The sequence below is a fragment of the Motacilla alba genome, chromosome 4 (genome assembly GCF_015832195.1).
Source record: "Motacilla alba alba isolate MOTALB_02 chromosome 4, Motacilla_alba_V1.0_pri, whole genome shotgun sequence".
Classification (NCBI taxonomy): Eukaryota; Metazoa; Chordata; class Aves; order Passeriformes; family Motacillidae; genus Motacilla; species Motacilla alba.
In genome coordinates this window covers 53194451-53222307 of record NC_052019.1, presented here as the reverse complement: position 1 = coordinate 53222307, position 27857 = coordinate 53194451, and the positions used below count along the sequence as shown (strand labels likewise).

General features: G+C 43.7%; 1 protein-coding gene across 7 annotated transcripts in view; it reads left to right on the top strand.

The window, feature by feature from the left end:
• HERC3 (HECT and RLD domain containing E3 ubiquitin protein ligase 3) overlaps nt 1-27407 on the top strand; it is a 43805-nt gene extending 16398 nt beyond the window's left edge. For 5 of the 7 annotated variants that reach the window (XM_038135203.1, XM_038135205.1, XM_038135204.1 and 2 more), the window contains 23 exons: nt 2715-2874; nt 3881-3957; nt 4574-4795; nt 6774-6865; nt 7741-7871; nt 8519-8679; nt 9188-9264; nt 10035-10159; nt 10701-10760; nt 12394-12505; nt 13054-13243; nt 14300-14463; nt 14903-15016; nt 16269-16292; nt 16404-16493; nt 17356-17526; nt 18147-18290; nt 19577-19743; nt 20842-20908; nt 22028-22110; nt 24139-24322; nt 25035-25137; nt 25605-27407. In XM_038135203.1, the coding sequence (XP_037991131.1) occupies nt 2715-2874; nt 3881-3957; nt 4574-4795; nt 6774-6865; nt 7741-7871; nt 8519-8679; nt 9188-9264; nt 10035-10159; nt 10701-10760; nt 12394-12505; nt 13054-13243; nt 14300-14463; nt 14903-15016; nt 16269-16292; nt 16404-16493; nt 17356-17526; nt 18147-18290; nt 19577-19743; nt 20842-20908; nt 22028-22110; nt 24139-24322; nt 25035-25137; nt 25605-25813 (2927 nt within the window). In that variant the 3' untranslated portion in view covers nt 25814-27407. Of the gene's footprint in view, nt 1-2714; nt 2875-3880; nt 3958-4573; nt 4796-6773; nt 6866-7740; nt 7872-8518; nt 8680-9187; nt 9265-10034; nt 10160-10700; nt 10761-12393; nt 12506-13053; nt 13244-14299; nt 14464-14902; nt 15017-15377; nt 15527-16268; nt 16293-16403; nt 16494-17355; nt 17527-18146; nt 18291-19576; nt 19744-20841; nt 20909-22027; nt 22111-24138; nt 24323-25034; nt 25138-25604 lie in introns of those variants that run through there. The other 2 variants (XR_005256727.1, XR_005256728.1) reach the window with 2 other exon arrangements.
• Nucleotides 27408-27857: the final 450 nt, after the last annotated feature.

The following is a 27857-nucleotide window of genomic DNA, read 5'->3' as shown; positions in this document are numbered from 1 at the left end:
TTCCATCTCTGGAAAGAAACGTGTCTGAATGTATAAAACTTTAAACTATTTGGTATTTACATTTCTTAATGACTTGCCAGGCAAACTGCTATTGACAGGTTCTTAGGAATGTATTGTGGTAAGATGGGCCATACATACACCTTTCTAAAGGCAAAGAGCTTCATCTCCAAGGCAGGCAGGGGTTTTTTTCTGTCTGTGGTTATGCAGTGAGTCCAGGTGAGACTGCACTCTGTTCCACTGGTGAGCAGTGCAGTCACTGAAGGCTTTCAGTGACACAGGGCAGCCTTTCAAAACAAGCTGGTATTTATTTGTCTCTTGGGGTGGCACGTAGAGCAAGGTCACATTTGTGAAGCCAAATTAAACTTCAGATGGAGCCAGAGGGGACTGACACAACCTCGGATTTCTAGACCTATTGGGCGTACTCTCAGTGTCCTAGTGTGTGAAGTCCTTGCCACAGCCACATACCTCATGGTATTCTTGCTCTCTTTGCTGTACTGCTGTGGTCAGAATCCTGCCTGCTCCAGCTCCTGATGCTTATCTTTGGTCACTGGAGTCTTCTGTCACCTCCCCAAGGTGCTTCAGTGATTCAGGGTCAGCTCCTGCAGGAAGTAAGACTTACTGTGGCAAATACTGCTTTCCAGTAGTGTCTTACATGCCTGCAGGCAGCAAAGCAGTGTCTGCTCTGGGTGCCCCAGCATCCCATATTGTCCATGTTTGCTGTTTTGTCAGATTCATGATCTCCCCTGGAGTGTTTGGCAGTGTGCAAGGGAGCAGCTTTGGAAGCGGGGCTGGCTGGTGACTTTGGGACCACTTTTAGGAGCTCAGGTGCTCTGGGAAACAGCCAAGTCTCAGTGCACCCTTTCAGCAAGGGTGAAGCGATGGGTTCATAAATCAAAGGGTTTTGCTTGGAGAAGTGGATGGCTTCATCCTGCTCTCTTTTTGATGGCCTGATCCTCTCCAGCAGCAGCTTTAATTCTGGACCTTCAGGTTGCAGAAACACACCTGTGTGAACTTAGGTGCTGTGTTGGGCACAGTGCAGCAGGTAATATTTATCTTGCTGGGTGTCTGAAAGGAAGAGACCAGAGTCACATGTGCTGCTGGGACACCTTGTCTGCTGTCTGTCATTGACCTTGATCAGCCCTTACAGCTGCTGGTTGTTTAGAGCACTCAGATAAAAATAGGTTCCCTCGTTTATATATATATGTAAATGAACATGAGCCAGACTGCCAAAGCAGTGCTATAGTTGGGTGCTTGTGGGCCCAAGTGGGAAGCTGTGTGTATAAACTGAGTTACCACCCTCAAACCTGGCTGTGTCTCTGCACTGGCAGTGGGACTTGGTGAAATTAGTGCTGCTGGAAAGAGCTGCAGGGTGTTACTGGGTGGCAGGTCTCAAGCCCTCCTAAGATGTTTGTGTGCTTGTTATTTGTAAACTGCACCTCTGTTGCCATGAGGTATTTTGAGTGAAATGAAGCAGTGTTCAGGTGGCATTTTCCTCAGCTAGAATACATATTTAAATAGCTGTCACCTTTTTCTTCCAAAATGTCCATTAGGGATTTTTCTCCTCATTTTCTCATTCCCAGACACAGAAGGCAAGCCCTCCTAGGGGTACCTTTTTCTACACTCATTTAAGACATGTAGATTAATTGGTAAGCAGGTTTTGGTGCTAAGTGTGTTAATGATTTCTGGATGCCTGTGATGTGGGGTATCATTTTTATGAAATGACATGTAGTGACCCTTTCCTCTCATGTCCCAGGCAAGTGGGATTTCAGTAATAACTGATCACTGCCTTGTAGCTTACAGGGTGAAGTCTTTCTTCGTCCACCTGGAACGTTTGTATTTGTTCAGGGAAAAAAAAGGGAAGCAACTTTGTTTCTGTCTGGCATGCAGGGAGCTTTGCCATCAGTTGTGCGGTATTTCAGTGTTTTATTGAAAAACAAGATGTTTTTTTCATGCCCCTTGGTAAAAATTGTGTAATGAGTAGGATTTGGTTATAGATGTTTTTAGAGTAGTTCTCAAACCTGCTTCAGTTGCCTAATGTGACGTAATGATGAAAAGTCAATTGTGGGTTGTCTTTCAGAGGACTTGAGTGATGATTAATTTAAATTTTTTTAATTCCTTCATCTCATTTTACTTTCTTTATATGGTACTTTTTTTAAATGATGTTTGACAGTGATAGTAATAGGTTGATAGGTTAAAACTTGTTCCAAGATTAGCACGGAGGGTGTTGTAACATACACACCAAGCAATAAATCAAGGTGTGGTGGATGGGTTGTGGATGACATCCAGCTTTGTGGATGACTCATCTTCATTGGCCATGAGAGCTGTGGAAGGTCAAATGTTTTACAGGGTCTGCTATCTTCTCAGTGTTGGGTGATCCCTGAATCAAAACTGAGTGGTATCAAATCTGGGAGATCTGTTCCTGAATAACTTGATAGGTTTTCCTGTGTCTCTGAGGCTGGCTGCCATTGTGCTTGAGGCTTGTATACCTGCCTGCCTTCTGTGATCATCAAACTAGACTTTCAGAAGGGCTCAGCAGTGACACGTTTTCAGTAAACCTGGTGCTTTTTCTCTTGTAGGACATGTTTTAAAATTAAATTGGGGATCAGGGCGCTCACCTGAATGGCTTTGCATGCAGATTTGTGCAGCCCTGGTGTCTGCGTGTCGTTGTGAGATGAGTGCTGTGACCAGAGACGTTGTCCCTGTGTTTCCCTCAGAGCAAATCGGGGCGCTGGCGGGGCAGCACATCGTGCACGTGGCCTGTGGGGAGTCGCACAGCGTGGCCCTCAGCGACCAGGGCCAGCTCTTCTCCTGGGGCGCTGGCAGTGATGGACAGCTGGGGCTCACCACCATAGAAGATGCAGTGACAGTGCCAAGGTAAGCCTTCACCTGGGTCCGCTTTCCTCAGGAGAGCTCCTTGGAAGGTTGCTCACCAAGGGTTGCTCTCAGTGTGGCAGGAATAGGGCCCTTCTCATGTTGGGATGAAGGTGATTCCTCCTCCTGTTCGCTGCTGCTCCCTGGGCCCTGCAAGTCCTCAGGAGGTTTGGGCAGAACAGACCTTCTGCCTGTGGACGGCTGAGGGATGGAAAAGAAAATTGCAGCATGCTTAGCTTCCTCCATGAAAAATGCCACAGTGTTCTGCACAGAAAAAGGAGGTGTATGAAAGAGTACTTAAAAACAGAAACGCTGTTTGTATTTCATGGAGTTTTATCATGCTGTGTTGACAGCAGATGCAGTCTCTCATTAGGTCTGCCACTGCAGATCCAGTGCAGAGCAGAAGTTTGGGATGTGTCTCTAGGATAGCTGTCATGGTCAAAACGGTAGTTAAAGGAAGAGTTTCAATGACAAAAGATTAATGTTTGAGCTGAAGGGCTCTGTGGGAAGACAGTCCTTAACTTGCATGTGGTTCTGATAAAACAGAGAGTGGCTTGCATAGCAATGTGATAGTGCCATTTTAAAAATAACATTTTTGTGGAGTAACTTGAACCTTTGACGTGCTATTTTCCGTACAAAGCACTGAAGAGGGTTTGGTGCTGTAACTCACAGGATCTGCTAGGCCCATAACAGCATGAAAAATGTCAGTGCCTGAAAAAGAATAGTGTAAGAGACACCAAGAACCAGCTATTTTCACCATTTCCAGATGGCTGAATTCAGTGTTATAGCAGGAAATGTAGTTGAGTTACTAGTCAAGTGTCTAGAGGTCTCCACAGATTTGCATCTATTACATATGGATCTGTATTGCCTTCAAGACACTGTTCCTCAGTCTCAAAACCATGGATTTTGTGTGTATATACAACAAATATCTGAGTGGAAATGGTAATTTTTATCTAAGGTGATACTGTATTTGTGGACACTTACTCTAAAATCATGTTGTCATCTTTAGGTTGATAAAGAAATTGAACCAACAGACGATACTGCAGGTTTCCTGTGGAAATTGGCATTGCCTGGCTCTGGCAGCAGGTACTGTAACATCTGTTATTAATTACCAAAATTTGTGCTGTTATTTCGCACAGTGCCCAAGACTGCATATTTCTGCATAGTAAATCAAGGACATCCCATGTTCTGGCTGCTTTTGGGCCAAATGAAATGGCCCAGATCCTATAAAATGGATCAGGTACCATGAATATTGAGGAAGAGCTTTGCCAATACTGTGAAGAAAGAAAACATTACACACAGACCACCCACTGTCTCACTGGTGAATGATGGCAGGAATGCTTGAAAGCTTTCCATCTTGATTTAGAAAAATGTGTGTAATTAATTTCTTTGTGCTGAAATTTTCCTTGGCTGTTACTCTTTTATGTGAAATGAGGACTGTTTTTGTTGTACTGTTTGTTACAGCAGTTGTATTTTGTATTTTGCACTTAGTTGCTTGTGTGTTCATTTGCCTGGTGGCTTCAGGCCATGCTCATTTTTTTTAGCAAAGAATGTCTCTCTTGATTCTGCTTTTTTTTTTTTTTTTTCATCATGAGGCTTGGGTGGGAGCGAAGCCTCCGGGACTATTTATTTTTAATTTTGGCAAATTTGCTTTTCTGTTGGCTGCCTTTCACCCACCATTCTCTTTCTTTCCTTGTTTCAGATGGCCAGTTTTTCACATGGGGGCAGAACAGCTACGGTCAGCTGGGCTTGGGCAAAGAATGTCCCTCCCAAGCCAGTCCACAGCGTGTCAAGTCTCTAGATGGGATCCCTTTGGCTCAGGTTGCTGCAGGTGGAGCCCACAGTTTTGCCCTTTCTCTCTCAGGAGCTGTGTTTGGCTGGGGGAAGAACAGCTCAGGACAGCTGGGACTAAGTGATGAACGAGGTATGAAAATCATGCTCCTAGGTGAAAGAAGGGCAGACTCCTTTGCCTGGTGTCTCTTGTTGCATTGGCAGTGTATTTTTACTGAGGGGGTCTTTAACACTTAGCAGCTCCTCCTGGGATGAGATGGCAGAGAAAGTCTCTGTCTCTACAGGCTTTTCATACTTAGTCGAAACAGAAACATGTTTTTTCCCCTTGTGGGTGTTAATTTAGGTGAGGAGGGTTAAAAAGAGAGGTCTTTCAAGTGTGTCAACATGCAAATATCAAAGAAAGTGCTCATATTCTCCCTCCCTCTTCTCAAAAATATTTTGCCCATATTTTGTTTGTTTGAAGTTGGTTGGAGCAAAGGCTTTCCCTGCAGAACAGCAGGCTGAACCCATCTCCTCATTTCCCAACATGGTTTTGACTGCTGAGCATCTGTATGCTTCAAAACAATGGCAGCACTGAATATCTCAGTACTGTAAAATGTTGTCTGGTTTATTTGTTGTGCAGTTTACCAGACACACAGGGCCAATGCTAGTTTTCTCAGGTGCTAATCTGAAAAGCCCAGATCTCTTTTGCTTGTTGTTGACACGCTCTTAACTTTTTGGAATAAAACAAGTGAATGGAAGGTTTTCTTTGGAGCTTCAAATCAACCTCATTATTAGTTTCTGCATAATTCCTAAGCAGATTTAAGTATCTAGGCAAGATTCTGAGTGTAGATGTGATACCTAGCATGCACCTAGATACCTTGCACTGCCTGTAAAGTAGGGCTGACCTAATAGAAGAGCAGCAGTGTCCTTTCCATGTAGATTGGCAGATAAATGCTTCTAATTAAAACAAAGCTGCAGTTTACATATGGGAGGCTTACACTGACATGGGGCTAATCTTAAATGAGCAGAATAGGCATCAGCTTGTGGGATGGTGCTGGCCAGGGATCATATTCTGCTTCCCCCTCAGTGCCTGGCATTGTAGTAAATATGAGGTATTTATGGTAAGTGAATCATGATAAGGGTGTGTGAATTATGCTTGTCAAACATGAACAGCAAGGTCTGCAAACATGGGTATTCTGCAGCACTGTTATTATTAACAATTATGCTGTAGAGAAAAGTGTCATTCCTGTGAAAAGAAAGATCAGAGTGCTAAAATACAGAAAAAGGTAAATGAAAAATACGCTCTCAATTCTAAAGTCATGGAAGTGTGACTGTTTTTCTCTCACTAGCCAGTAAAAAAGCACCTTACAAATCCTAAGGTGAGAATCTTAAGAAATGGGCAACTTCCCTAGGCAGGAACCTGACTTTTTGTTGGTATGGAATAGGCAACTGCTCCCCTTAATACCTAATTGTTTTGGGGTGCCTACTGCTCGTGGAAGTGCTTAGCTTTTATTTTTACTATATTCATCCCTGGGAGACAGACTTTAAATGATTAGGGGTGGCAGAGTGGAGGAGAAAAGCATCCCTTAATGGTTGGTAGTGATTAACCTTTGCAAGTAGGAGGATCTTTTGCTTAAAGGATGACAGGAGAAGGAAAGCTGAGTATTTAAATACACATTGGGATTTAGCTTACCATGTGTTTAGCACAAGTGTCTCCCACGTGTCAGGGTTGTTCTATATGGAAAGGGTCTAAGTAAGGTTTTGGAAACAAATATTTGCAGTCGTCCCTGGGGAGTCGGAAATGGAGCATGAAGCTGAAGGTGGGTGTATCTAGGCTGCACTCACCATATCTCCCAAAAAGCAAGTGCAAGTTGAATTTATACAGGATATTCAACATGTGCACTCTTGCTCTGGACAGCTTTGTTTGAGTCAGTCAAGCCTTTTAAGAATTCGAGGGGAAAAGCAGCAGTGGAGTACTCAAGGCCATGTGGGGCCTTTTTCTCCACAGTTGTTAAAGTTTCCCTTGTGCTCATGCACCACATCTGAAAATCGGGCTGGCAGTGCTTTTCTTGGGCATGCAGGTCTGTGTTCATGGAACAGCTGCTCTGTTTCCTTTGCCTTCCTTGCAGACCGAGAGTCCCCCTGTCATGTGAAGCTGTTGCGCTCTCAGAAGGTTGTTTACATCAGCTGTGGAGAGGAGCACACAGCAGTCCTGACAAAGGTAAAGATGTTGACCTGGGAGCCCTGGCCACTGTCTCACCTGCCTGATGGTTTCACAGTAGTTTTCTGTGTAGTGGTAGAAAAAAAATGGATCGACTTACTGTATTCCTTCTGACCCCAGTGAAAGTAACTAAGTGGAAAGTGTAGCCTCATTATTTATTCTGAGATTCATTCCCAACACGATCCTTTGCTGGTTTTGAGGATGAAGATGCTAATATTCCATGGCAGCAAACAGCAAAACTCAGGTGAATAACTTAAACAGGATAGCTTTGGAAGGAAAAAAAAATGAACAAACACACATTCAAAGGGGTGAAAATAGCATTTTGTTGGAAAATAGAGTTATACTGTGCATCAGAATAAGATGGAAGCTAAAATGAATGAGTGTTTAAATTTAACATTAGCAGTCACAACATTTACAAGAGGTTTTCAGTTCCAAACCTGCTGCTTCCTAGTGGTGTATAATTTAGTGGCCAGAGGACAGGGCTAGGGTTTGAAAGAGAGCAGCTCAGTTCTTGCCTTGGCTCTGCCACTTTGTAGGTGTTGCTTCCTGTTTTGGAGCCTCAGTGTTTTCCACTGTAAAATGTATTAACTGAGTTTGGGATTCCTGTGGGGAAAAATACCATTGTAGAGAACTAGTTCTGTAGGAGCTTTTCTAGTGTAGAGTTAACCTGAAGATAATTCTGTTAGTTTCTGATGGGTGGCAAGGTAGCTTACTTGAAAGCTGCATTAGCAGAACCCAAGTTTCTTTTCTGAATCTTTTGAAAATCCCCATCAGTCTCTGCCTAAGCTTTGGGCTCATACTGAAACTGTAGTCAGAGAGATCCTGCTGGGCTATGGGTCCCTAAATGGAGACTCTGCTGTTTGGTTTGCTAACAGAGTGGAGGGGTGTTCACCTTCGGTGCAGGTTCCTGCGGGCAGCTGGGCCACGACTCCATGAATGATGAGGTGAACCCCCGAAGAGTTCTTGAGCTCATGGGCAGTGAAGTGTCCCAGATTGCTTGTGGCAGGTGAGTCCTGTGTGCAGTCAGAAACTTTTCTTTGGTGGAGGTTAATGCTGTCCTGAATCATGCAAATAGGGGGAAGTAGGCCTGCTTCTGCATTCTATGTATCAAAGCTAAATGAATTTAAATCTTACTTTCCATGAGAATTTTAAGACCCTCTAAACGAGATGTTTTTTTAATTTGGGTTGTACCCTGCACTCTGACCTGTAAAAGATACCTTCCCAACTTAATAATTCAGCAAGACTTTAGAGCAGAAGCCCCTTTGGTCACAAGTTTCCAGCCTCTTTAATGAAAAGTGAGTTGGCAGCCCTGGTGTTGTGTGTGGTTGCCTTTCAGAATGTACAGGCTTAGCAAGCGACTAAGCTGATCCTATGAGCCTGATATCAACTTTGAGTCTGCACAAGCTGCTCTTTGTCCCTTCCACCCAAAGGGCTCCATCCCACAAACTGGTGCCATCAGGTGGCAAAAACTGAGCATTGGTGCCCATGTAAATGTGCTGCTTGGCACCAGCTTCTGGCCTAGGAGAATGAGAATTAGTTCTAGGTTGCATTTGGGTTGGTTGTTGGGGTTTTTTTCCCCCCTTGGTTTTGGTCTTTGTTTTGTTTTGAATTTATTGTTAAACAAGGCCTAAACTCTGTACCCATCTCTTACAGACATCACACTTTAGCCTTTGTGCCTTCTTCAGGAATGATCTATGCATTTGGCTGTGGAACAAGAGGCCAGCTGGGAACAGGGCACACTTGCAATGTAAAGTGTCCCTCTCCTGTCAAAGGTCACTGGGCAGCTCACAATGGGCAACTCTCAGGGAAACCTGGTATGTACTGTGCTCGATTTGAAATGGCAGATGGACATAAATAATTCCCCCCATGGCTGTCTAAAGACATCTTAACATTGTTCTGTGAAATGTCTGGAAATACCAAAAGAAAGCCGTCCTGTTGTCCCAAATGCACTGTGGTAATTTCTGGGTGACCTTTTGCTCTCTCTGTTAATGTGTGCTGTCTCCCTTTCTCTTTTTATGACAGAGCTCAGCATTTGGCAATCTTGAGACTTCATGAAATTGTGCTGATACTTTACTGATACTGTTGCAAACACTTTGTTCTCTCTTTAAAGCCCCTATTGCAGTTTAAAAATGACAACTTTCCCCTCCCGTGTGCCTCTTATGAAAGTGCTACAGTGCTTGAGTTCCAGCTGATATCAGCAGGGCCTTCAAATGACCCAGGTGCTCCTTGTAGTTGTACTGGCAGTGCAAATGGGAGGAGAGAAAGTATAAGTAGGGTCTTGCATTCATCAGCCTCTAACACAGCTGTGTCTTTCTCAAACAGATGCCTGTAAATACCACATTGTTAAACATATCTTCTCTGGAGGAGACCAAACTTTTGTGCTTTGCTCCAAATACGAGGTAAACCGAATGGAAGTATCTTTTCAAGTCTTCTCCCCTGTCCCAGCATTCACAACACAGCTTTTGTTTTTGCTAAAATCTTCTGAAGCGGAAGTATTGCTTTGGACTCCATTCTGCCTTACAAACCTTACCACCTCTGACAGTTGTTACAGGGATTTCCAACCTCAGTGGCTGAAAGTTGCCTTTCTTTAGAGGCACATCAAAGCCATTGGAAAGACACTGATTCCAGTTTAATCAGCAGGGAGGGGAATCCAGTCTTTGCAGACTGGAAGCAGGGGGCTGCTTTCCACCTGTGGCACTGGTTTCTGCGTGGTTGGTGTGCAGGACCATCAGCCACATACAGTGGGATTTTGTCAATCAGTGCTGGATGGAGGGCTGAATGCTGAATTGGTTTTCCCGCTTCTGTCTTTTTTCTGTCAAGAAGTGTTTGGGATAAACTTTTGAGGCATGGAAGTAGGTCTAAAATAACTGTACTAAGCCTGTAGTTACATATGACAGTATTTACAAGGGCTTTAGTACATCCAGGAGAGGGTATTTTGATTTTTTTTTTTATTTTCCTTTTTTTAAAATGTATTTGAGGATCTTTTTTTCCCTCAAACTTTTTCATACCTTCCCTTTTGGACTTCTTAGTAATGCCACAAAACTTCTAACCAAACCTTTTCAGAAACCACACTAAGGAAACTATCAGTTATTTATTAAAACAAAGATTATGGATAGGAAGGAATTGTTTTACAAGCCTTGTCTTTGCTGAAATCTGTATCTTCTCACAGAATTCCTTGCCTGCTGATGATTTCCGGACCATAAATGAAACACGTTACACCTGTTTAATAAATGATGAAACTATAGATGTCTGGAGGCAAAAGCTTTTAGAAAAGAACAGTTCTAATTCTGTCAAGTAGGTATTGTGGCACTGGACAAGCCTTTTGTTGAAAGTTATATTGAAATAATTTTGTTGGCTTCCGTGCCATGCTTTCACTTGAAATTTAGCAACCTTTTCAAGTGTGGTTCTTGGTTGTTTCCAAGGGGAGGAGTTGCCAGTCACAAGGCTGCCAGGTGAGAGCTTCTGAGCAAAACCAGAGGAATTTGAGGCTGCTTCAGCATTGCAGATGGTGGGTGGGAACTTGATTTTAAAATTGTCCTGCATTGTGTGCTTAAAATTAATAAGAAGCAACAAGAACTTGTGAGCAGACTGATTAAGTTCTTTCCCCAGTGTGCCTGCCATGAGAAGGGCAGAATAGGTGGAAAGGAGGCACTAATTCCTCCTTTCAAAGAGGAACCTTGCAGAATCCCGAATTAAGTCTTGCCCTCTGTGCCTCTAAAGGGGTTATCCTGACATTGTTTCCCATGAAAGGAAGGGAAGAGAGATGAAGACATTTACTGAAGCATCCATTCATAACCTGTATCTCTGTTTTCTTTTCTCTTCCTGCTGCAATCAGTAATGTTGTTCAGATACTGTCCTCAGCTGCCTGCTGGAATGGAAGCTTCTTGGAGAAGAAGTAAGTGCCACATTTCCAGATGTATGACTTTCCCTTGATGCAGACTGGAGTCCCCTTTGCTTCACTCACTTCTGCAGTGGGATTTGACTTTTTTTGATCAGGCAGGAGATGAGGGCAGAGGATGTTCCCTAAAGGGGTGGGGTGGTGAGAGCTGGGTAAGGAAGGCAGATGGTGAGTGTACTGTAAGTGGCACAGATTTCTTGGAGTTGCCACAACTGTTATTCTTCCTTATGAAACAGATGCCAATGGCTTTAAAGAGAGGGATAGGAATAGGACATTAAGTGAAATTAGGGATGTCAGGCATAAGAATAGTCTCTTTGCCAGCTGAGCTAGCTGGTGCATGTGAAAGTATACTTCCACACAGGCTGCTCTTGAAAATACATCAGGGCAACAAGGAAGTGCTTTCCTTTTAGGTGACATCACACGTGGAAAAGTTTTGTGCCCCTGCTTGCAAAAAGAGGAATTTCAAACAGGTGTAACCCGCAATAGGTGGTGACAAGGTTGTGAGACACGTTGCTGAGTCAAAGGCTGTGGGTTGGGAAGGCTTGTGTTGGCTGTGTCTGTAAATGTTGAGGAGGTAACAGCATAAGATGAGGAGGAGGAGAAATTTTTCTGGTGATGTGATGAGTAAACGACCTGTAACTAGGTGAAGAAAAACTTACTTACTCTGAGTAATCTTTGTGTAATACATTCCAAGAGCAACTTGAAGGCAGTTTGCTAATTATTCTGGTGTTTTTCTGCTTGTCCAGTGGTTTCTTCTCTAGTGATGTGACATCTTATTGCATCAGGAGAGTTGTGTCATGTTGGTTTAAAACCCTTGTTGAGGTATGCAAGTTGCTGAATCACTTTAAATAGTCTCACGTCTCCTTTGAATGTGGAAATTAGTGGAGTTTATGGCTTCATCAGCCAAATGCAGTTGTTCTTCCACTTCAGTGGTGTCTTGGCTAGTGCAGGACTTGACTTCTACAGAAAATCTTCAACCAAATGAATGTTTAATTCTGAAGGCTTAAATGAGACTGTATTTAACTATGTGCCTTTATACATGAAGTCTCATGTCAAGGTTTATTTGATAGAAATACCCCAGCACATCCCTCCCATGTCCTAAGGCCATGTAGGCCTGTTTGCATTACAGGATTAGATGGGGGAGCAGCTTTTCCATGGCTGTGTGCCTGAGCACAGCCAGCACTATCTTTGCAGAGCACAGCCTCAGGTGTGCTCTGTAGCACAGTGTGTCTTTGGGGAGCTGTGTCCAGCCTGGAGCCTGTGCTGTTATGGGAATAACCATTCTACCACAGCAGGCCTGTTCAGCTCCTTATGTGGTTACAGTCACACCATCAAACTGAAAAATGCATCCTGTCTTTAAGAGCTGCCTTCCCCTTCAGGGTTTCTAATACTGTGCACTTAAATCAGTGAAGGACTCCTGGGGACACCAGGTACTTGGATGAAGTGTTTCTCTGCAAGAATCCCAGCCCTAACCGAGGCCCAGAGGAGTTTGGGAGGGAGAGTCTTTGTTTCCAGTCTTAGGAATTCTCTAGTGGTCATTTCTCTACTGCTTGCTCTCAGGCCATGTCAATACACAGGTAATGGGGTCTCTTCCTTAACCTTATGCCTGTCTGTGATTTCTTTTTTAAAGAATCGATGAGCATTTTAAAACCAGTCCAAAGATCCCAGGGATTGATCTGAACTCCACAAGAGTGCTGTTTGAGAAGCTGATGAACTCCCAGCACGCCATTCTCCTAGAGCAGGTATTGCACTTCTGAGATTGGGATTTTCAGAGGGGAAAATAAGGGCTTTGTCCCTCCCTAACATGCAAGTACCTGCAGCATTGTTGGGCAAAGGTTGTATTGCAAATCTGAAATCCGGACACTTAATGGTACTTCTCCTTTGACCTGGGCTGATTTTGATCTCCTCAGAATGTCTCTTTTATTTTAAAAGGCTTTTATTTACAAACAAGTTTTATCTCATGGCATTTATACTTGAATGTCTGCTGAAAGAAACTCTGTGTATGTTATATTTGTATTTATTATGTGTCTGTCAGGAGTTGAGTACCTCATGGTTGTATAATTTATTCTAACTCAGAGAATTTCTTTCACAAGTGCAGTGCTGTGGGGTAAAAGCATACATGTTCCCCTTGCCACTTTTAGCTATAATATTTATAGCTTTGGGTTTTTTCACTCAGGGTTTGACTTTTAAAACAGGCTTTTACCATTTCATCATCCCTTAAGCATCATACGCATTGTAGGTGCTCTATCACCCAGGATAAGTTGTCTTTTTTGTTTTGTTTTCTCTCTAGATACTTAAGAGCTTTGAAAGCTTTTTGATTCCTCAGCTGTCCAGCTCTCCACCAGATGTTGAGGCAATGAGGATCTATCTGATTCTCCCTGAATTCCCACCATTCCAAGACTCCAAGTATTACATCTCTCTGACCCTTCCTCTAGCAATGGCTATTTTGCGCCTGGATACCAACCCCAGCAAAGTGCTTGGTAAGTGTCATTTAAAAATTGTTTTAATTTAGAAGTTAAATATAATTTGAAAGAACACTTACTAGCATTCAGAGACTCAGTTCCAGATAAATTTGCATTTCTCTACAGAAACATAGATTTTTGTATAACATGAAGGTTAAATTATCCTATTCTCTTAAATTTGATCAGCTATTGATCACTTCAGAATATCTTTTCTGTATAAGGTAAAAAAAGAATACTAAATATAATATTAAATTATTTGTCCTCTACAAGATGGAGACAAACCTTGATCTGTTACTAAGCTGAACATTAAAACTCTTCTCCCACTTCTGAGTCTTTTAATTTCTAATATATTTTCCTTTGAGCTTATTTTAAACTGGATAGAACATATGCTGCTTAATGATGTTACTCACATTTGTTAAGCTACTACTGTTCTTGTTATTTACTCTGTTTCTTAAGGCTGTCTTGTACTAAACCTAATATTATTATGTAAAATGCTCTGTGATGCATTCAGACCTCCAAAAGAATCCTAGGCTCCAGCTTTTACTTTGCAGGTGACTGGTTCTAGGAAAGAAGCTAATAGTCAGTGTCCCTTCAGGGGAAAGTAAGGGTTACCTGTCCTTGGCAAGAAAGAAATCAGCCTCTCTAAAGAAGGAGAGTTAATCCTTTAGTGCAGATGTGCCAGGAGACACTCTCTGACCCCTGCTAGAAAAGTCTGTGGTGCTACAGAGAATTGCCCAGGCAGCTATTTGCTTGTCACTCCTGCAAGACAGATGTTTGCCCACAAGATCACGGTATCCTGAATGCTTGATAGTTGAAGCAATGTCTTGAATTAAAGACTGTAAAACTTCAAATTCAGGCTGTCACCCTGATCAGGGTTTGGGCTGGGTGGGAGTGGAAAGGGAGAAGCTTTTCAGTTTCTGGTATTTCGATGACTGCCTCACTTTCCTGTTGCTACAGCTAGGGCAGGAATAGGGATGTTTTCAGGTGTATTCCCTTTTTTTCAGTTGTAACCCCTTATTTAGGGGATACTCTGGCCTTTGATTGAGGTTTATATTGATGTCCTCTGCTTTCCAGATAACTGGTGGTCTCAGGTGTGCCCAAGATACTTCCTCAGGCTTGTGGACCTCTATAAAGGTGCAGTGGTTTACCTCCTCAGTGGAAGGAAGACGCTGCTGATCCCAGTCCTGTTCAGCAGCTACATTACAGCTGCCCTCAGGCTTCTGGAGAAACTCCACAAGGTGAGAAGAAAGCCTGGGCATGTGTTGGCTCAAGATGATTCAGTCCTGTCTGCCTTTGGCCAGTTGTGAGCTGTCCGTCAAGTCACAACGTGGGAGAGATGTTAGGGGCTTTCCTAAGTCCAAGGTTCTTGAAGACTGTTTAGTTCTGTCTCAAAGACTGGAAATAAAGTTACCCTAAAGAATGGCATCACAAACACCTGGCCCTTGGCGGTCTCCGCTGTCACTGTATTGTTGCAAGGTGGTCGGGGTGAGGAGGAGAGAGAACTAAAATAAGTTGTGAAGAGGTTCTATTTCATTCTTCTTGGTTTGTGCCAAAATATAAAAGATTGTGTATTGTTTGTGGGTCATTTTGGGTCCTTTGGATTTATGGAAGCAAACCTGAAAAATACTGAAAATATGTTAAAGTATGTCAAATATTTCCATCTGTTCTCTTCACTAGGTGAATCAGAAGGTTAAACATGTGGAATATGATAAGTTTTATATCCCTGAGATTTCCAGCTTGGTGGACATTCAGGAGGATTATCTCATGTGGTTTTTGCACCAGGCTGGAATGGTAAGAGCTTTTATATATAGTCATGAAATAGCTGTCCATGTTTGTGTCTCTGGCTGTAGATCTGTATTTCCAATATCCTTAATCAGAGCATAATGTATTCAGTATAGGAGCTTCTATATGTTAAATATCTCAGATCTGAGTGCTTTACAAAATTGACTTAAAAACGCTGTCAAAAGAGTTGGAGCTAGCAATATTTAACCCAAGCTTGCAACAGTCTCTGTGATTGTTCACGTGAATTCCATTCAGTCTTTGCACGAGGTGATTAATTCAGTCACTGGATCCTTTTAATGTAATCAAGACCTCAGGAGCCAAGTCCTGTATTCTAAAATTATAATTTTTGCCCTTTACTTCTGCTGTTTAGGCAGGTATTGTGAATAATGTAGCCAGTGCTGTTAAAATGTTGCTCTGTAAGAGGAGGCAGTGTGGCGTTCTGGCTAGGGGACTGAACCAAGCCTCAAGAGATGCGGGTTCTATTCCTGGCTCTTCCAGTAACCTGCTGGGTGATCTTGGGTAAGACCCTTCACCTCTTTTATGTCTCACTTTCCCATCTGTAAGAAAGGAGATAACTAAACTGAGGGCTGGAATATGCTGTGTGGGAAGCCAGTGAGATTATTTAATCATAGCTAGGGAAGGAATCTCAGGTGTGAAAAAACCACCAAAAAACATCTGCCGAGAGATGCTGCAAGAGTAAAACCTGACTGTAGTGATGACTCCTGTGTGTGTTTTCATGGGCTTTGTAAGTGTTGTGTGTGCTGTGCCCCATCCTCTACTTTCCATCATTTAAATAGTGCTGCTGTGTGCTTACCTTTGGTGAGCAGAACAATAAAGTGTTTTTAAAACTGGCTTAAATTTATGTAAGGGATAGTTAAAAATGTGTCAATATGGCTAATGACAAGTAATTTGCATTGCAGGGGTGTTCTTGTATCACCATGTAGTGGTCTTATGGTCTCTCCTGTTTCATATGGTTTCTGCATTTGTTACTCATCATAAGAGCCAAGTTTCACCCATGGCAGACCAACACAGGATTCTGTGCCAGTCAGTCTTCTTAGTAATGTTTGATGTTCATGTTTTGAATTAGACTTGTGCATTTTCTTGAGAAGGAAGTTCCTGTGCTTTTCTTTATGAGGAAGAAAAATAGGTTCTTGGTCCCAAAGGAGGGAAATTGACTTTTGGACTAGTCTATCCAAAAAAATTCATGAGACCCAAAATTGAAAGAGTAAAAGATTTTCATACTTTTCTTTTTCTTTCACAGAAAGTAAGGCCGTCCATCATGCAGGTAAAAAAATTGTTTAAAGATTGTTCTTATTTAAATTAATAAATTGTTCTTATTTAAAGAAATGCTCTGGAAGCTGTGGATAGGAACAAGTCTTGCCTGTCTTTCTTGCAGGATGCTGTGACTCTCTGCTCTTACCCTTTCATCTTTGATGCTCAAGCTAAGACCAAGATGTTACAGACAGATGCAGAATTACAGATGCAGGTAATCATTCTCTCTCCCAATTTTCCTGACACATTTATTTTCCTCTGCCTTTTGCAATGGTGCCTGCATGGAAAGGGTGTTCACTGGGAGCTGGTGTGTGCAACACTTTTTTGTTTCCGTGATGCAGGAGAGCAGTGTAGCTGGAGAACCTCTTTGCCCTGGATACTGCAGAGGCAGTGCTTGGTGTCTTTCCCTTCAAAATGTTTGTCTGGCAGCATCAGGACTGCCAGATGTGCATGTGGTAGAAATTTAAACTGTACAGGCAAGGAGTAGTTATGTATTTATGATAATCCAAGGATAAGGGGTAAGGTGAGGAGCTGTAAGACTGGATAAGCAGACAGAAGTCCAGGTAAGTGAACACTTGTTTTGAAATTTCTGCCTGCTGCAGGAGTGGTTGTTCCTTCTAACAGTGAGGTGAGTGTTGTAGACCAGCTGCTGGTGCTGTTTGTGGTTGCAGGCAGCAGCTGTTGCCAGCAGCCCACTCACCCATGTGCAGTGAGGGGCACAGCCCTGGGGCCCTCCAGGAGTGTGCTGACAGCTGGTGATCAGCTCCAGCACCCTGTAGGTGGCAGCCAAGCCAGCTCACAGCCCGGCTGTGACAAGGGCAGCTGGCCTCTGTGCCAGTGGAAGGCACTGCTCACACAGGTCCCTCCTGAGACGGGCACAGCATTGGGCACTGGGACCTGTGTAAGCTGGGCATACAGGCACACACACAGTACAGAGGGAGTGCGGGATTCTTGAACCCTGGAGAAACCAAAAAGGCAGAAAGGAACACCGGCGTGTAGTTGCTAACTGTTTTCCTTTCATAGGAAGAAAAAAAGGCTTAGGCATAGGCTGCTTTTCACTTCTCTTTTATTTACAGGTTGCAATAAATGGTGCAAATTTGCAGAATGTCTTCATGCTTCTCACCCTGGAGCCTCTGCTGGCCAGAAGCCCTTTCCTGGTACTTCATGTTCGCAGGAGTAACTTAGTTGGTGATGCTTTAAGGGAGTTGAGCATCCATTCAGACATTGACTTGAAAAAACCTCTCAAAGTAAGTTTCCCCCATATCTTTAGCACCCTCTCATTTAGCAGACATTTCTGAAGCCTTTCAGCCATTTGCATTACGTCTTCACCAATGTGCAGTAACTTCTCCATAGGTGTTGCACACAGGAGCATTTGGTCTAGTCAGTGCAAGGATTCAGTTTTTTTCTGACCCCTGGAGTGCTTTGGCAGTGGATAGTTTACAAGAAGGCGGGCACAGGGTTTGCTCTCTTCTCCTGGTGTGTTGAGTGTACAAGGGCCAGGAGAGGAAGCATTTTGTGATGTTATGCAGTCTCTGTTTTGCCCTTCTGCAGGAGCAGGCTGTATACAATAGGATGTGTTTAATCTCTGAGAGAGTGCCACAATCTTCAGTAGCTGCTGTCATGCTGCTGCTTTGATTGTTGGGACGACAGGTGTTATTTGTGATTTGCATTAGGATTTAAACATTCTCAAAATTTGCCACCCCTGTTCCCTTTCTGTCCCTGCAGGCAGAGCACTGAAACAGGCTCGTGGGTTGCTGTGGGTTTGGGCATGTTGGTCAGATAGCTTTGCGTGGTTCTCAGTTAGAGAGAGGTCTGATTCACTCAATCTCAGCTCTGCATCCCTGTCACTGGCCTGCTTTTTCTACAGGTCATCTTTGATGGTGAGGAAGCTGTTGATGCTGGAGGAGTGACAAAGGAATTTTTCCTCCTGTTGTTGAAAGAACTCCTCAACCCCATCTATGGCATGTTCACCTACTACCCAGAGTCAAACCTGCTGTGGTTTTCAGACACGGTAAGCCCTTGCCCTCTGTACGTGCAGGTTGGAATAATATGCTGCATTTAAATGACAAGGAAGTTTGTGGAAAACTATGGGAAAGAAATGTTCTTCCTCTCATTTTCTACTCATGATACAATGTGAACTCTATTTTTAGTTAGTGGAAATAGGTCCATTAACCTGGTGATGGTTGTGCCTGTTAAAGATTTGGCACTCTCTCTTTATTCTTACCCCATGATAAAACTTGTATTAAGGGTCAGGTGACAGGTAATAGAGCTCTTATTATCTTGAATGTGATGGTCATGTGCTGTTTTACAGAATGAGAGGTTTAGGTGGTAATGACATTAGAGTTCTGTGCCTCCCTTGCTGTTCACATAATTGCAGCCAATCCACTTAGCCATGCATCACTATCGCCTTCAGGATCTAAAGTTGTTAATGCTTTATATGAGGAAGCTCTTAAGCAGCAAGAAACCTGGCTTGTAGTGGAAGGTTGTTGGTTTTGGAAGAGTGTGGAGTGCAAGATCTGTACCTGTCAGATTTCTGGAGATGGTGGTTTATGTCCTTTTCCTCACCTCCATTGGTAGCAAGGTGGGAAATGACATTGCCAGTCTTCCCTTAAGGTGTGGCTGTCCAGCTGGGGGGGTTTCAGGGAAGGAAGTGGCCTGGTACCTTCTGTAACTTGTTAACAGTATTACAGAGCATTCACTCCTAATGTCAGTGCTATAAAACAAGCCTTTTGGCACCAGGAGTGATGGCGGTGTAAGCACTGCAAATGAGTCGTGTGTTGGGAACATTTAACGAACGTGGGCAGCCAGTCTGTGACTGACACAGCAGTGTGAGAGACAGTGTGTGAGGAAAAGGAGGCTGTGCTAGCACCTCTGCTGGTGTGTCTGCACGGGTAGAACTGGGCTGATGCAAAAGCTTTTAATAGAAAATAAGGTGGGTAACAGGGGGAGGATTGTTAACACATTTTCTTGCAGTACATAGACAGTAAACACTGAAGCCCTGTTAGTGTCTAAAGGCAGAGGTGTTTAAAAAGGCACTAAAAGGCAGGTAAGGTGGAAAGCTGCTGTTTCCACAGTGATCATGACTTACAGAAGTAATACAGCATGGTTTTTGAAGCTTCATTTCTGTGCCACACACCACCAAGAAATTTGCAACCAAAATGGCACCTGATGGGAGCTCTCTGACTCTGTCCCAGTTGGAAAAGCAGCATCTGGCTTCTTAGTGCATGGAGGAAAGGGTACTGTGCATTGCACCAGTGACAGTGTGTCTCATCAGGATTTCTCTGTGTGGTTTTGCAGTGTTTTGTAGAACACAACTGGTTTCACTTGATTGGCATCATATGTGGTCTTGCAATCTACAATTTCACAGTGGTAGACCTTCACTTTCCCTTGGCTCTGTACAAAAAACTCTTGAACGTGAAGCCCTGCCTAGAGGATTTGAAGGAGCTGTCCCCTACAGAAGGAAGGTATGAAAATTAAAATTTTCAGCTTTTCTGGAAGGTAGACCATCCAGCTAAAAACAAGAAGTGCCAAACTAGATAAAAGCTGATGAATAAAACACCTCCTGATCCTTTTGAGTAACTGATTAATTTGCGTGACCGTGAAAACATATGAGCTGGTGGTGGATTTTGTGTACGACTTCTCTCCCACAGGCTATTGGATCAATCTGCTTAGACTCCCACCCTCCTGACCCCCAAAAACTGGGTACCAACACAGCCAAAAGGACACCTCCCACACCCCCTTTTGAGAGCATGAGTGGAAGCCTGTCCCTGCCCTGTGTGGCTGTGTGCGTGATCCCGGATCCCAGCTTCAGCCTTTCCCCTTGAGCCAGGCTCAGACTAGCAAGCTGTGTGTAGGGCTGTGAATCGTCCTGTCCATGAGCCAGAGCAGCTCTGACCTGCTCCCATGACAGGAAGAAGTTGAGTAGAGTGAAAGAAATACTTTTTGCAAGTGGTGTATTGAATTTTCTACCTAATTGCATAGGGATACTGGTTCCCCCTGCCACTGGGAAGTTAAGATCCCACTGTCTGGCTGCTATCTCATTTCTGTTTCTGAGTTGCCAACTGATTCATCTACACAAAGTGACAGCTGTATTTATCAATACTGAGGTAAAATGCCAGGAAGACAGCAGCAGGATTTTGGGGGGTAGTAGAGTATTTTCTATATGATGGGTATGCAGATACACTCCACCTCTGTCTTTTCCTCTACCCCGTCAGACCTTTGTGTGGTGATGACATAGAATTAGAACTTTAGAACTAGAAATGTAATTCTTTTCCAAAACCAGGATCATTAAAGATGATCCATGAACTAGGTTATCATAGACTATATTGATAGTTTCTGTGGCATTTATCCTGCTTCTAACAAAGCAGCTCTTTATTTGAGGTGCATTTCTTTCTTACTGCTTCAGGTGATTCAGATTCTCTCTCTTGCAATCTTACTACCCAGATGTATGATGCTGTTTACTTCTGCTGAATTTGTTTTCCCTGTTAGAGATATGGCTTTTAAAATCTCTGATTATTCTTTTTTTTTTTTTTTTGTCATTTCTTTCCCTACCTGTTATTTAGGAGTCTCCAGCAACTTTTAGATTACCCTGGGGAAGATGTGGAGGAGACATTCTGTTTGAATTTTACAGTAAGACACATTTGACATATCAACTCTCTGATTACTATGGTACAGTTGAAACCTATCTATATTTTCATTCTGGCTGATTCCAAATGCCTATAGCACATGGCCTGTGCTAATCTTAAAATGTTCTTTGCTATCAACTCCCTTCTTCTTTTGTATGTATGTAGTCCTAAAAACTGACCTACTAAGTAGATTAATCTGAGTGGTTTTCAAAATAGCCTCATTGTCACTGTTCAAAGACCTGATGCTCTAACAGGTTGGGAGTGATGGGTTCATCTTGATCATTTTTTGACTCTCTGTTCAAGGCCTGCCCTGGGGTAAAAACAAGGTACCATAAAACTGCTCCACAGTGTGAAGAACCTTGCTGAGCAAGGGGAGTGGTGCCTGTTTCCTTTTTGCATGAAGGAGAGCACATAAACTCTCTTACCTCTGGAGTGAGTCAGACCTGCATCTGACTGTGTCTCCTGCAGCACAGAGCTGTAACTTGGGATGAGACAATGAAGCCATTGTGATGGTAATGCAGGCTGTGTAAAAAAAAAAAAAAAGAATACCTTTAAAGTAACAAAAGAAATCTTCTCCAAATTGTTTTTCCACACTTAAGGGACTCTTTTGTCTATGATCCTTTTGCATTCTTTTCAGGTAACCAGTTAGTGTACAGAGTGTAGGTTTGTACTGCTGCCATCCTTGGCTGGCAAAAGCAGGAAATGTCTGTCATTTATTCTTCCAGTGAGAGAGGATGAATTAACCCCCTGAGTTTCTGTTAAAAAAGGGAGTCCTTTTTATTGCCAGAACTCATGAACTTGGTTAAAAACAGTTAGTTTTTAGTAACCAATCTCCTGGGGTTTTTTCTCCAGAAAATTTACTTCAAATAATTTTTATTCCTTTCTAAGTTCACGTTTCAACTTAAAAGCAGTCCAATAGCAAATGTAGGTGATGGAGGGTGGTGAAGCACACAGGGTACTTGGAGCAGAGAACAGAAGTTTCTGCACATAACATTTTCTCTGGCCCACCCTTTACATACCTCCTTAGTCCCCAGCTGTCTGAGTCTAAGAGTACTCTGTCTTTCTTATAGGCACATGCTCTGGAAAATACTTCTGGTAACGTTAATTTCCTGTTTTTGTACAGATCTGCAGGGAAAGCTATGGTGTGACAGAGCAGAAGAACCTGATTGAAGACGGAGATAAAATCCTGGTGCAGAAGGACAACAGGCAAGTGGGGCACCTGTGGGGATGGACTTGTGCTTGTGGTGAAGTCATGTGCCACAGAAACTCTGGCTGAAGGGAAACGTGGGGGCTGATTAGCAGTCACTGCAAACAAATTTTAAGACCAGTTGCCTGAAAGTTGCTGGGCACTGGTGGTACTCGAACAAAAATCAAGTTTTCATCGTCTTTCCACCGTGTTTGGAAAATGGACCATGCACTGGGATTGACGTCTTCCCTATAAAAGGCCTCTGTATAGACCCTTGGTAGTTTTTCTCATTTTAAAGTAGGCATTGGAGACATGATTTTGGCCCAGGTTTTGACCCCTGATGGCTCAGAGGGGAACTGTATGTAACCAGCAAAACTGAGCCTGGCAGAGTTTCCGGAGCCGGAAACTTTCCTTTGAGCACGGCCTGACTCCCATCCCGGATCACAGCCAGAAGGACCTGCTGTACTTGGATCCCTTTCCATTTGACTGAACACCCCAGAGTTATTACTAGCACAGCTACCATTTCTCCCCCCCTCCCCTTTTTTTTTTTTTTGTCCAGCTGCTGAACTATTTTCTTCCCATAATCTTGTAATTGGATTTCTACAAGTGCCTTTATTACTTGAAGCAGTGTTCACATTCTTTCTCTGCTGGCAAAACATTGTGATCCAGTGACTACTCAGCAGCATGGTTAGGGGCTTGTACTAGGATTGCTGAAGACCTTGCTGGCAAGGCTGGAGATGAAGTAATTTCCTATTAATCTGATTATTTAAAAGGGTTTTGAATGTGTCTGAAGCCATTGCTGTAGCAAAAGCTTTGTCTGTGTTACTTCTTACCTACTTTAGCACTGCCCAAAATGGTGCAATTACACAGCTAAAGAGCTGCCTCCATGCAAAACCCACATGGGTTTCTGTCTCCCTGCAAAAAGATGGACTTCAGGTACAACAGAGGAATGTTTAATCTACCCCTGCAACGGTGAAGGAAAGATAAAAAATGCCAGTGTTAGAACCCTTTAGGTTTTTAGGTTGGGCATATACATTCAAAAGAAAACCTGCTTTTTTTTTTTTTTACTGTATGCCATCCAGTACAAAGGAACACTTGGGAAGAGCACCAGGGTTAAGTACTGGAACTGTTTATTAAGTCAGGATAGGAAACAAGGGAAGAAAATCCTTAAGGAGAAAGGTTAGTGTGTAGTTCCACCAGCTTAACATTCCAAAATTCAATTGCTTTATCCTGACTGGAGTTCTGAACTCAAGCTAACCTCTAAATCCAAGTCTAGACATGACTGTCAATTTACCGTACAGTGCTTAATGACTTCCTCCATCTCTATGTTTAGAGGCCAGGGACCAGTTTGCCACCCTATGGCCTGAGTAGTTTGTTGTGTGCATATCTGTGGGCACTGCCCTTCCCATGTGAGGAAAGTTCATTGGGAACTGGGGAATGCGCAGGATTGCTGTAACTGACAGAGTATGCAGAGTAGGAAATGCCTGCATTTTCCCTTTCTCCTCTGGAGTTCATAAAATGCTCTTGGTGCAGAGTTCATGACCGTAACAGCCAGAGAGGAATTAAGTAACAGTTAAGTGCTTAATCAGCTTGAATTTCCCTAATGCTCAGGTGACTATGGGGAAAATGAAAATAAAACAAATGCACTGGAAAATAACTCCCCCTTTGGTAAATGATTTCTTAGTCCAGGTTTTCGGTTTTGTTAGTCTGCTTCCTGGTTTCCTTTTTACTTCCTCACCTGTCCCTCGCTGCTTTTGCCAAAATGTTTCTTCCAGTTGTAACCTCCTCAGCTTTACTGGTGGCAGAGACCCTGGGAGGCCTCCCATGCCACCCCTGCCTGAGAGTAAGCAGACACACGGTAGTACTTGCTGCTGAGCACTCTGTCCATGTTGCAGTGGCTCGGTGACAGGAGGGCAGTGGGTTGAGGCTGCTGGAGGGTCTTGTTTGCAAAACACTTCACAAGCAGAAGCAGGAAGACTTGGCAGTGTTGCTGCTTAGACATATGATTAAAAGTGCTGTCCTCTGCCTGCTTTCTCTCAATGCATTAGGGAAGAATTCGTCGAAGCCTACGTAAATTACATCTTCAACGTCTCCATCCAAGAGTGGTACACAGCTTTTTCTACTGGCTTCCTGAAAGTGTGTGGTGGGAAGGTCCTGGAACTCTTCCAGCCCACAGAGCTCAGGGCCATGATAGTCGGAAACAGTAACTACAACTGGGAGGAACTGGAAGAGGTAAAGCTTCCCTCTTGTACTATTTTTTATTTTGCACAGGTATCAGGATTGTGCAGTTGCGTGAGATGGGCATTAGTCTGTGTTAGGGGATGGGATAAGCCACGATGCTTTTTTTTCCCCATGCTCCTTGTACACCTTGCTGTCCCTCACATGAAAAGTTTCTCACTGTGGTGGCCTGCTACAGATTCCCTCCTCCTCAGGGAGGAAATTCAGGATGAGGAAGGACAGGGAGAAGGACTTCCATCTGCTGTTTTTAGGGATGAAATCTATGACCAAAGGGAGGACACAAAGGGTCTTCACCTGTAGTAAAACTCCACTGCACAAGTGCAAAAACTACACAAGGGTTCAAAGGGGAGTCTGGACGTCCAGAAAGGGTTGTATCCTCTCAAAATCCATAGACCAGCAAGTCACTCACAGTGCAGAGTGTGTGATCCTGTTCATGAGTTCAGCCTAGGAAAAGGCACTCCAGAATGGCTCTCCACACTTGTAATTAGCTGAAAAGCAGAAGGCTAATGTCTGCCTTCCTCACATTGCCGGGAGAGCCCTTGCCATGTCTTTGAGCCATGCCATTGCCCATCACCCATCCTGTGTTCCCTTTCAAACCTATCAGGCACGGATCTAATTTGAGACACTAGAAAAGCTCAGGTCTGGGTTCTGCTTGGTCTTTGCTTTCCAGTGCCAGCTGAAAATGCAGTATTTTGGTTTTTAATAGAGTGCTGTCTATAAGGGAGACTACACTGCCACACACCCAACTGTGAGAATGTTCTGGGAGACCTTCCATGAATTTCCCTTGGAAAAGAAGAAGAAATTTCTCTGTAAGTATCTTGCAGTGGTGCAGGATCTCCTGAATTGAAAGACTTGGATAGGAGTGGCTGCAGAGCTTCATTGCATTGAGTTGGGTGATCCAGCATGAGTGACAATAACTGCTAGTCAGAGCTGGGGCTTCCCTCTATTGTGGTTTTTTCCCTTCTGTCCTGGCCACCTAGCTAGCTCTAGGTGGCCCTACTTGAGCAGGGGGTTGGCCCCGAGGACCTCCAGAGGTCCCTTCAACCTCAGCCACTCATATTCTGTGACTGCTGGAAGGATAAAGGCCAGTGTTCCTGCCTGGCACTGGCCTTGCTGTGCTGCAGCTCCCCTGGGAGCCAGCCAGGTGCTGCTTGGAGTCCAGTCAGAGTTTCAGCTCCTCCAGGCAGGTGGGGCTGAGCTTTGCCTGTGCGTGCAGCCCTGGTGGGAGGTCCCTCACCTGTCCCACCTGCCCAGTCTCCCTTTGTGCCTCTTGCAGTGTTCCTGACGGGCAGCGACCGCATTCCCATCTACGGCATGTCCAGCCTGCGCATCATCATCCAGTCGACGCCCAGCGGGGAGCAGTACCTGCCCGTGGCTCACACCTGCTACAACCTGCTGGACCTGCCCAAGTACAGCAGCAAGGAGATCCTCAGCGCCCGCCTCGTGCAGGCCATCGACCACTACGAGGGCTTCAGCTTGGCCTGACCCCTGCACGGGGCCGGCACAGACTCTTGGGTGCTGAGCAGCAGAACGATGGGCTTGGGATTTATTTTTGTAAGGGAATAGATCTGAACTTCTGAACTACCTTTTTTTTTTTTTTTGGGGGGGGGGGTGTGGGTAAATATAAATAATAATAATAATACTAGAGATGATGCAGTCTCAGCCTGATGCTGCCAGCATTTTGTGGGGCTTCAGCAGAGAGAGGCTCTTGCTTTGAACTTTTTCATCTACTGAACAAAACCAGTTCAGTGGGCATTTCTGTTGTTTCCCCTCCAACTTGACATCACTGCCCTCCTGGCAATTCCTTGTAGTTTGCTTTTGTTCCTCTCATACACACACATTCTTCTTACCTCTTCTTTTAGTTCAGTTGAAATATTTTGATGTCCCTTGCATTTAGGGTATGGTGGAAACAGGATGAAATAGTGCTCTCCTCTTTGAAAAGCTGTGATTTCCCCCCGACCCTTTTTTCCTCCCTTTTAAAATGCAAGCTGGTTCTTGCTTGCTTTGAATGGAAATATCTCCTCTTCCCTTCAGTCCTCAGTGGATGGTACTGGGCTTGGATGTCATTTGTGACCTCAGAGCGGTGCGTTAGTGATGTTCTATCTTTTTGCACCAGGATGTCTCATGGAAAATACGGTAGTTTACAGAGGTTGGCTTGTTTTTCCCCACTTGTCTTGAATTTTGTTTTCAAGCTTCTCAAAGAAGCCTCAGAATCCCTCGGGAGTGGAGTTTGTGTTCAGGCTTGTGGAAGGACAAACCCTGCCTGTCTTAGCAGGTTTGTCTAAATGCCTCCCTCATGTTGTGTTTCTGTCCTGGCAAGTCTGCAGTCTGGGTGCAGGAGCTGCCCTCTTCTTCCATCCCAACAGCCCTGCTACTCCAATACAAGGTGAGGTGGCTGCTTCCACCTTTGTCCAGAGGAGCTGTGTGTGTGGATGTGCGAGTGCAGGGGTGTGTGAGTGTGGGAGGTGTGTGCAATCTCTCCAGTCTCAGGTGTCAGGTCAAAGATCCCCATTTGAGTGATAGCCCCCTGTCTGGAGATTGGTTTGATCTTTGCAGTTAGGCTTATTACTTTGCTGTTTGAGAACAGCCCTCTCACTTGGCAGCTGTTTTGCCAGGGGGCCTGAAGGACAATCTGTGTGAATTAGACTGAAAATGTAGAAAAATCTCTACCTAAATCTATCCTGTATGATTGGAGAGCTTTTGTCCTCTTTTCCTCAGTCTCACTGCCCCATTAAGTGAAGTTTAAATGATTTTTCTCCTTTCTCCCCTGCCATTTTTCAGATCTTGATGTAAATCTCATTTTAAGCCTAGGGTGGTTTTGACATTGACTTGTTATTAGGACATAGTATTTATGCACCGTGTTCAATTTACAGTATTGAACTTTGCACCTCGTAACAAAAGGTTTTAGGCTTCTGGATTTTTCTTTTTTTTTAAAGACGAGCTGTGGGCTACATCGAGAGCCCCCCAGCCTCTTTCTAATGCAGCATTGAAGACAAATATACAGTTATATCAAATGTTTATTTTCGATGTGTGTGTACATAGTACAGTATTATGCAATAAATTTGATGTTTAATTCTGATGGAGTGGCTGCCTTTCCATGTCGGGAAGCAAAGGAGAGGCTGCTCCAGGCACCAGCACTGCCTCTCCCCCTGTCCTATCTCAGACAAAGGGAAGTCCTCCAAGGAAGAGCTTGGACTTGAGACCAGCCCTCAGTCATTCCATAAATGCATATGTGGTTAGACACATATAGTGCACATATTTATTTGTTTAGGTGAATGGATCCTATGTAGACACAGGAATATCCTCTTACATACAATGTAATGTGTGCACATTACTGTGTGACCTGTATTATTGTGTAAGGTCTAGCTACTGTTGTATCTGGTGTATATAGTCTATATTTTGTATATAGTGGGTTGCATTATTGTAGATAACACCTATTACACTACAGAGGTAAGTGTGCGTATGTTTTATATATTATATAAATGCAAAATGTGTGTATATTTATATTTATAATCAGATATATCTTTTC